At 32.1% G+C, this 9,991-nt stretch overlaps 1 protein-coding gene across 2 annotated transcripts; it reads right to left on the bottom strand.

Moving 5' to 3' along the window:
* Positions 1 to 737: 737 nt before the first annotated feature.
* Positions 738 to 6,305, bottom strand: LOC105800342 (probable leucine-rich repeat receptor-like protein kinase At5g63930). Of its 2 annotated transcripts, XM_052621066.1 has the most exons (4): positions 5,964 to 6,305; positions 5,097 to 5,154; positions 1,701 to 4,657; positions 738 to 1,457 (listed from the first exon to the last, which is right to left on the bottom strand). In XM_052621066.1, the coding sequence occupies exons 3-4, from the start codon at positions 4,645 to 4,647 to the stop codon at positions 1,075 to 1,077; spliced, it is 3,330 nt and encodes a 1,109-aa protein (XP_052477026.1). In that variant the 5' UTR covers positions 4,648 to 4,657; positions 5,097 to 5,154; positions 5,964 to 6,305; the 3' UTR covers positions 738 to 1,074. The 2 variants fall into 2 exon arrangements, with proteins under 2 accessions (XP_052477026.1, XP_012486862.1); XM_012631408.2 differs by lacking the exon at positions 5,097 to 5,154.
* Positions 6,306 to 9,991: the final 3,686 nt, after the last annotated feature.

The following is a 9,991-nucleotide window of genomic DNA, read 5'->3' as shown; positions in this document are numbered from 1 at the left end:
AGCTGATGTGTTATTATCCCGAGTTTGATTTAATTTGTTTGGGTTAATTCTAAATATGGATTGGGTTGGGTTCTGTAATGGTTAGGGTTTGGTATTTAGAGATTTAGGTTAAATATTTATAAATTATATAGTAAAAATACAAAAGTATACTTTTTAGAAGAACTAAAAACAATATGAGTTAAAGTGTCGGTTTGGTTATGTATTTTATAAATCAACAACCAGATTTAATTTACTATAATCAATCTAGGATTTAATTTATTGTAATTAATCTTAATCGGTTTGGTAGGTTATTATGCACCATAATTGCCTTTTTAGGTATCGATTGAGATGCTCACACCTTCTTTATTTAACCCGTTCTCTTTCAAGTACATGGGCTTTTAGTGTTGCGAGGTCCATTGGCTCTAGGAGAAAGACGCTTCGAAGTCGAAAATCCCTCAAAAGTTATCCTTTTTAAAATTTATTACTTTCTCCTACCAAAATAATGTCGAATCGCCTCAGTTAGGCATTTAAATAAACTAGTATATATACATTCTCAAGTTATACAGAACTAGGAAAACAAAATCTAGACAACTTTTTGCTGGTAAGGTTCTCTCTGTTTCACAAATAATTTTCAAAAAAATTGTTTCTGTTTTTATTGAGCATGCAAAAAAACAACCACCCATGCAGAATCAGTAAAAACCATATGAACATATAATACATGAAGTATCAGCAGAATGAAAGTGCATTTGGGTAAGAACTAAGTAAAAACATTTGGAATCAACTAAAATAACAGCTTAATTTCAACAACGGATCGAATAAACGATGCTCCGGATGAGTGACCTAAGTACAGCTGCGATATTTCGAAAGAATCTAATTCATATATGTACACCGGTGTTCGATATCGTATTTTCTATAGACTCCTACAGTGTCATCGGTTACTTCCATTAGCTATCAACAGAAGCTTTCGGTATCACATTTTCTTTATCGAAAAATGTATATGTCCTATTATATCTTTCGGCAAAAATAGAACAGAAAAATCAATGGCAAAAGAATCATCTTGGTTAATGAAAACGGGGAGTAGCTAGTGGCGTACTTTCACGAGGCACTGCGTTTGGGAGGACTGCAAGTGGGAGACTTCCCAAAGTCGTCTTCTTGATCTTGCCTTTTAGATTCTATCAGCATTGTCACAACTTCACGCATAGATGGCCGATCGAAAGGAGACAGGCTGGTGCATATTAAAGCAATTTTCAAGACAGTAATCATGTGATCAACAATTCTTCTATCGTCGAGATTTAAGCGATCATCGAGTATCCCGGTAGTCAACGAGTGGTTGCGAACATAATGTCTCACTCGTGTGACAAGATCACCTCCTTGGTCCAATGCCTGTACAGGAGTCTTCCCAGTTAACAACTCCAGTAAAACAACTCCGTAGCTATAGATGTCACATTTTTCCGTCACCTTCATAGTGTATGCATATTCTGTCATAAAGAACGGATACGATGTCAACAATCTAAACAGATAAAATACCAATATCAATGTCCAAAGAGCACATGAAAGAAATGAAAATGAGAACATCGCATGCCTCACCCTACTCCATAACCGCATAAAACAGGAAAATAATGAAATGCTATGGGAAAGAGAAACATTTCAATTCTTTCAACTCTTCTCTTATGTTCTTGATAAATAGTATCATTGGAACTAGAAAGCCAAGGACAACTTACCGGGGGCAATATAGCCATATGATCCAGCGATCGCCGACATCGACTTAGATTGGGGCATGTCAATAACTTTTGCTAAACCGAAATCACCAACATGGGCTTCAAAATTTTCATCGAGCAAGATATTATTGGATTTGATGTCACGGTGAATGATCCTCGGTTTGCAGTCATGGTGCAAATAAGCAAGACCTTCTGCAGCTCCTAGGGCAATCATGAACCGCGTTGACCAATCTAAGCTACAAGAGGCCCCGTGAAGCACTTCACCCAAACTACCATTTTCCAAGTACTCATAAAGAAGCACGTTGAAACCTCGGTGATAGCAAAAACCATAAAGCTTCACAATATTCCGATGCCTAATCTTTCCCAGCGTTAAAATCTCAGCACGAAAACTGTTCTCGATATTGTTTCCCTCTGCATTTGACTCTAGCCTTTTAACAGCAACAGTTTGTCCGGAATGTATAACTGCTTTATAAACCGTTCCACAAGCTCCCCTCCCAACAATAAAGCTCTCATGAAAATTATTTGTAGCCTCAATTAGATCTTGAAATGTGAACCCTTCCTTCGGATGAAAATAAATATCCTGAGCCGGTGAAGGTGTCTCCTTTTCATTTGAGGATGGAACACTTTTACGAGGACGTCTCATTTGATATATGAGAATTACAATGAGAATTAAAGATACCCCGCCTACAGCACATGAAACTGTGGTTATGATTCTTCCTCGTGTATCCTTCTTCGCAGGTAGCATAGAAGGAGAAGATGAATCTACCGTGCAACTTCGAAGAGGCGTACCACAAAGCCCTTTATTTTCAATAAAGCTACTTGCGGGCATGTTCTGAAACAATGGGATGACAGGTAAAGGTCCGGTCAAGTTATTGTATGACAAGTTGCACACCATTAAACTCGATAGGCTCTCAAACGTGCTGGGAATTTCACCACTCAAGTTATTATTATTGAGCAGGAGATATTCCAACATATTAAGAAACCCGAGCTCTAGTGGTATATTTCCAGTGAGGCGGTTATTGCTTAGGTTCATTGCAATCTGCAAGCTTGAAAGAGAACCTAACTGACGGGGTATCTCACCAGAAAATAAATTGCCACCCATCTGAAGCTCGGTCAAACGTGAGAGATTCCCCATAGCTTCGGGTATATACCCCGAGAACTTATTTTCTGAAAGTCTCAGAATCTCAAGCTGAGTAAGGGTTCCAAGCTCATTTGGTAAAGTATCTACAAAGCTGTTATGGCTGAGATCAAGTCGTTGAAGCTTCTTGCAATCAATTATCTCGTGTGGAATCCGCCCAGAAAGCAAATTAGACGAGACATTAAGAATCACTAGTTGAGACAGATTACCTACTTCCTTAGGTAGCTCAAGACTAAAGTGGTTCCCGGCAATATGCAGCCTTTGAAGCTTTCGGCAATTTCCAATCTCTGAAGGAATTGGTCCGGTAAAGTTGTTCTGGTCCAATTCAATAGCAGAAAGATTCACCAGTTTGCATAACTGTGAAGGAAAGCTGCCTGTTAGCATGTTTCGTACCAGACGGAGTTGCACTAAGGTCTCACAGTTTTTGATCCCAGTTGAGATGTTCCCAGACAGCATATTACCTCCAAGGTTTAACAAAATAAGGTTACTGTGCCAACAAAGATACGGAGGTATTTTGCCAGTCAAATGGTTGTTAGAAAAATCAACCACCCAAAGTGGGCTATAAAGTCCAAGCTGCTGCGGAATGGTCCCGCTCAGAAAATTCTCGAATAGCTGTAACTGAATCATTTTAGTAAAATATTGGAAACCATAAGGAATGGGGCCTGTAAGATGATTGATTGAAAGGTCAAGCTTCGTCAAGTTCTTCAAACTACTAATCTCATTTGGTATGACACCTGTGAGCCGGTTCTCGAATAGGTACAATAATTGTAGACCCTTTATCTTGCTGAACTCGGTTGGGATCTCACCTGTCAAATGATTCTCCGACAAATCAATTTCCGTGGCAAGAGATAGATTCCCTATCTCCCTTGGAATGCTTCCATTTAATTGATTCCTGTAGAGATACAACTTGTTCAGAAACTTAAGGTTCACAATCTCCACGGGTATCGGCCCCACAAGCTGATTTGCATACAATGCAAGTGTCTCAAGGCTGGTACAGTTCCCAAGCTCCTTTGGAATAAACCCGGATAACTGATTCTCCCATAAAATCAAATCAGTCAAGCTTTGAAGCATTCCGACTTCCTTAGGCAGTTCTCCTCCAATGTGATTCTGGGCAAGACCAAGCATTTCTAAGCTTTGACATCCACTGATTTCAGCAGGAATGTTACCAGAAAATGTGTTCTGCCCAGCTCGAAATGTCCTCAACTTCCGGAGATTCCCGATAGAACGGGGCAATGGCCCAGTCAAGTTATTGGTGTACGCCACAAACTCAACAAGTGATGACAAATTCCCCAGCTCTTTGGGAAGGGAGCCAGAGATTTTGTTATTGCATATGTTCAAACTTTGCAAATAAGAGAGCTTACCCAACTCAACAGGAATTGGACCACTGAAATGATTATTATTCAAATAAAGAACGACCAGAAGTGAACAGTTTCCGATCTCCTTTGGTATATCTCCGCTGAACTTATTATAGGACAGATCAAGGAATGTCAAGTGGGTCAGTCCACCGATACTAGGACTCAGGGTTCCCGAAAGATTCATTGAACTCAAATCAACAGATGAGACCACCAGCTCATAATCCAAAGAACAATTGACACCTATCCACCCGCACGGTGTCTCATCAGTGGACTTCCAGTTCCAAAGATGGTTGTATTCATCATGAAGGCTCTTCTTAAGCTCTAGCAGCAATTGGCCCTCGGAATTTAGCCCCTGCGCTATAGTTATCAGTAGAGCCAAAACCAGTAAAATCCTCCAAGACCCTTCTCCGAAATGTCTCCTCGAAGCAAAATTCCTCGACATTTTAGTAATTGCCATAGTTTGTATTCTGCGAAACAAAAAATACTGCTATCACAACCCCAAAGAAGCACAGGCCACCATAGCATACATCAAAACATTTAAGTTTTTCTAAGCATTAAAGCAGAATTTTTTAACTTCAACCGTGTTTACACAGACCTATGGACCGTCATCAACAAAAATATTCCCACTTCCGAGCTCATAAGAATGCAAGAAACAACAAATATAAAGCGACAAGCCAAGTAAGTATTCAACTACTCACGACCCCCTGATGGACATTGCATTCAGAAGAGAAATGAAACAATTCAAAAACCATACATTCATTTCTAAGCACTACACTATCAAATTTCTCTACCATCACATGAACTCACAAAAACCAACCATCTACAACAAAAATCAGCTCAATAGAAACCGATCACGGAACAACTGAAATTTACAGCTCAAACAAAATCAAAAAAAGGGAAACATACATAGCACTTCAGTCAATCCCAAAGCCACCTCTTCATCAAATAAAACCCCATCATTTCACTGCAACTCATTGAAGGCCACAAATAGAAAACAGACTCAATTTCGGAATCAAACAAATAGAACTTGTGCAATATAAAAACTAGATCCAAAAACAAGATCATATAAACCAATTAATATACAGAAAATAAGCAAAGATTAAACACAGCACTGTAACATTGCAACTTTGGCATATAACTTCTTCTTTTTTTTTTTTAAATTCCGAACTTTCTTTTTCATTCAAAAGCAGAATTGGTTATGAGAGTATAATATCTAGGACCAAAATGTACAAACTTCAGTATCAAAAGCCTTTAAATTAGAACCCCTACAGATACCTTTCTCCATCAAACGATATACAAAAATCACCAAGCAAACTTTGAAAGCAAAGAGCAAAAAAAAAAAACTTTTATTACAAATCTGAGTTTTCCCAGCCAATCTCATAAATGAAATGAATTTTCATCATACAACACCATCAATACAGTATTCTAAATATTTAAAAATATCCATCTACTTAACTGTAAAAGGCAGGCTCCAAAAAAGAAAACATTGATCTTTTGGGATTGGATTTTTTTCTTAAGCTTTAATACCCACCCAATGCCAACAAACAAATAACCCCAAAAAAATATTGATTAAAAACCATTGGTGAGACCCATTAAAGCTTTCAAGAAAAAAAGAACAAGAAAAATGTTACAGTTTTAGAACTTATTTTATGTATGTAGAAGAACAAAACAAACAAAGCGAAACAACCCCTTTGCTTCAACTTCTCGTCCAAATTTAGCAGCAATTAGCTACCAAAAGTATTTTCTAGAAAAAAAAAAGGATTTGGGATTTACCAGAGCATTGAAGCAGAATATGGGATTAGCAAAAAGAAAAGGTGGGAACTTTGGACATGAGAAGCAAGAAAAAGGAGTTATTTTTTTCTTGGAGTGTGAAGGGTTTTTCTGGCAAAGCACTAAAAACCAGACAACTCTGTCAAACTTTTTTTAAGGAAAGAAGGAAAATCTGCTCAAGAAAAATTGGGATTTTATAGGATTTGGTAGTGACAGCTTTGGTCTTCCAAGGTAGGCACTGCAATAAAAATGGCAGATTTTCCTTTACAAAATAGAAAAAGGATTCAGTGAAAATTTTGATTTGATTGGTTAGTCAATATTCCAGACAGTATAATAGACTCCTAATTTATCAGTTAACCATGGATTCGTACTAGTTTCCCGTCTCAACTAATATATATCATGATTCCTTTTTAAATGTTTCAATTAATTAAATTTTAAAAGAATTTATTTCACCAAACACCCTTAAACTAGGACTCTCCTTTTAAATTAGTTCCCAAACTTCAAAATTTTCTAATTATATCCCTAAACTGTTGAGGTTATATCAATCAAGTCTTTTCGTTACTAAAATTGATAATTTAATTATTAAATCACACATCAGATCTTATGTGACATAATTTAAAATATAAAATTTAAATGAATATTGTAAAAATATTTGTTTCAATAAGTTTTCGACTTTTACGAAATTGTATTATTCACTTTTTTTCAATTTTAATTTATTTTAATTTTTACTTTTAAAAGTCATATCGACAACATTTTATTTCTTTAGAACTTTTATTTTAAATTTAGCTATATAAAATTTGACATATTATTTAATAGTTAAATTAATGGTTTTAATAACGAAAGAACATAATTGATATAATATTAATAATTTAGTAATGTAATTAGAATATTTTAAAATTTAAAGACCAATTTAAAATAGCAATCATAATTTAGAAATATATGTAGCAGTTAACTCTTTTAAAATATATATGTTTATTGAACCATGGATTGGTATAACTCCCTCTCGCAACTAAAATATCATAACTTATTTTATTAATTTTAAATATATTTGTTACTATATACATCATAATTGCTCATTGTCGTACTTGAATTTGGATATGCAAGGACACATAGGCGAAACCAAAAAAATTTTTAGGGAGGTGGAAATTACATTATAAATTTTACAATAGTAAAAATTTAATTTTATCATTTTAATAGTCTATATATTTATAATTTTTAAAAAATTAAATTAATTTTTTATTATTTTAAAGGGTAAAAATGTAATTTTATCTTTATTAATTTAAAATTTTAAAAATTTTAAAGAACCTAAATGAAAAAAAAAATCATTTTAGGGGGCCAGAGCCTTTGCTAAGCCCTCTAACTACGCCCCTGACACATAAACCGCACATGATTTCTTTTGGATGGGACTATCTATTTTCGATTTAATTATTACAAAATTTTAAATTTTTAAAAATATATATAAAGATAAATAATAAAATATCAACATTTATTTTGCAAATTGTAATAATAGTATTAAATATTAAATTAACTTAAATTTGGTTTAAACAGTTTTTATAACTTATTTATTTCAAATTTTTATGGGTCCAATTGATTTATACCTATTCAATCCTCCTATTTTATAGTATCAGTCAAATCAATTGAGTTATCAATTCTTGTTCAACTAATTGGTTCAATCCGATTCTAAAAGTCATGCTAATAATTGGAATATATACAAATTTATATAAAATAAATCTAGATATAAGCCACAAATAATTTGTTTTGGATTAAACTTGAACTTAAAATCTCAAAGTTCCCAATGGTTTGGAATTTTCCCTTAGCTAAGGCCTTGTTTCATACACCAATAAAAAAAATTAAGTCAATTGAAAATTAATATTTTCAATGATTTAATTTTATGCATATTAATAACCCAAAATAAAAATAATACGATAGAATTTTTCTACAAAAAAAAGTGTGGAAAATAATAAGTAGATAAGAGTTGCTTATCACTTAATGGTGAATATTTTCAATTATTTTTATTTGATTTATTTTAATATTATATTATCCTATAAAAACATTACGTTTAAATTTTGATTTTGTTTAAAATAAGATGAAATGTTTAAAATTTTAAGTATAAAATATAGAATTTTTATAATTTAAAATATTTATCAAATAATCTAATTATATTTCATAATTAATTTAAGTAATATATCAAACAACTTTATAATCTAAATTTATATAAAATTTCAACACTTAATTTTTCAATTTATCAAACAATACTTAATTTTTAATTTTTAACACAACATTTTGAGGTTTTAAAATTTTCAAATAATATATATTTTTATGTTAATTTTTACATTTTAATATTTTTATAAAAGAATTTAATATTTACTAAAATGAAAAATGCTGAAATATTTTCGTTAAATTTTATTTTGAAAATGTCGAAAATTAATGTTGAGTGTAAAATTTAATTAGAAGAAGAAAACCAAAATTGAGTGACGAAATTCAATTATTACTTTAAAATGAAAAACACACGTAATGTAATGAAAGTGACAAATATTTAATTAAAATAATGAAAACAATCTAATTGATTATTATTAACTTTTTAGGTTGGTGGAATTTTATTTTAATTAAATTTCGAAATTAATGATGTGGCAATCTTTGATTGGTTTTCAAAGCTCCGTGAACCAATCAAATCAATATGTAAATAATATAAAAAGAAAATAATTGCTTCGCACAGCCATCTACTGGAACCTTACGTCCCGTTTCGTCACTTCTTCTTTTAGTTCTTAAAATGTTAAAATATGCTGTTAGTCCCTGTATGTTGACCAAATTTTAGCTTTAATCTCTGTACTTAAAAAGTTAAAAACTAAGTCCTACTACTTTTTTTTTTAAATCTCAGTCCAATAATTAAAATCATGAGTATTTTCCATCAAAATTTACTAATTTGACATGTTAATTTGGAAACTCTTATATGACATGACATATGATTGATGGAAAATAAACGTGTTAAGTTGATAGATTTTAACGAAACTAGAAACGAAAATAATGTCCAAACTAGGATTTTAAAATTGAAAAATAGAAGGTTGTATTTAATAAGGACTAAATCTCAATTTCTATAGAAGAACAGGGACTAGCAACATACTAACCTTTTAAAATGTGTAATATTATATTTATTTAACTGTTATTACAAATATATATTATCTCCTTAATATGATTATATAGATTCTATATATATAAATTAAGGGTAAACTGCACCAACTGTCCTTAACGCTTGTTTAAGATTACGTTTCAGTCACTCAACTTTCAAAAGTTACATAATATTATTAAATTATTACAATTGTGTCACTTTTCCGTTAACATCTGCTAAAAGGATTATGAGGCCCGTTAAATCATTACAATTCTTTTTAAAAAATTGGCAGTAATTCTAAATAAATTAAAAAATCTTTAAAAACAAACAAATTTTAAATTTTATAAAAAAATATATAATTAATTAAAATTTATAAATGAAAGGCTTTCATGATTTTGTTCCCTCCTTTTGTCTTGTACACCACCATAACCCCTCTCAAGAGACTTTTTTTTCTTCTAAACACACCATACAATATCTTATCGTCCATCCAAACTCGCCATATATCACTTTATCCCGAAAATCTCCGAAGCTTCAACTCATGAACTCCATTTAAATATCTTTCAAAATAAATAAATAAAATTCACCTATATACTTAATTCTTTTAATTAGCTTCGAATCCAATAAAGATTCAGATAAAAATAAAAAATATACATAAAAATACTCAATTTTGTCAAACTCATGAAAACCCAGATTCAAAATCTCACATGATTATAAAAAAATCATAAAATTCAAACAAAAAAATCCCAGGCTTTCTGATTGGTTGATGAAAAAAATTAAAGAAACAACACAAAATTCTTTGGGCAACGACTTAGTTAATTTGAACTATGATATGAAGATCAAATTTATATAATAATCAATAACAAAAAATCCCAAAAACACCGAAGAAATTTCAATTTGGAAGAACGTAGATGATTACCTCGATGAC

Source organism: Gossypium raimondii, chromosome 9, assembly GCF_025698545.1.
Source record: "Gossypium raimondii isolate GPD5lz chromosome 9, ASM2569854v1, whole genome shotgun sequence".
In the NCBI taxonomy this organism is placed as follows: Eukaryota; Viridiplantae; Streptophyta; class Magnoliopsida; order Malvales; family Malvaceae; genus Gossypium; species Gossypium raimondii.
The sequence above is the reverse complement of the archived record's forward strand: the minus strand, read 5'-3'. Positions and strand labels throughout refer to the sequence as shown.

What these genes read in the sequence shown, in the direction of transcription:
- LOC105800342 (XM_052621066.1), bottom strand. Translation starts at nt 4,647, where the DNA reads ATGGCAATTACTAAAATGTCGAGGAATTTTGCTTCGAGGAGACATTTC. An exon ending in ATATGGCTATATTGCCCCCG is followed by an intron (nt 1,458 to 1,700) that starts GTAAGTTGTCCT and finishes TCTTTATGACAG; the next exon opens with AATATGCATACACTATGAAG.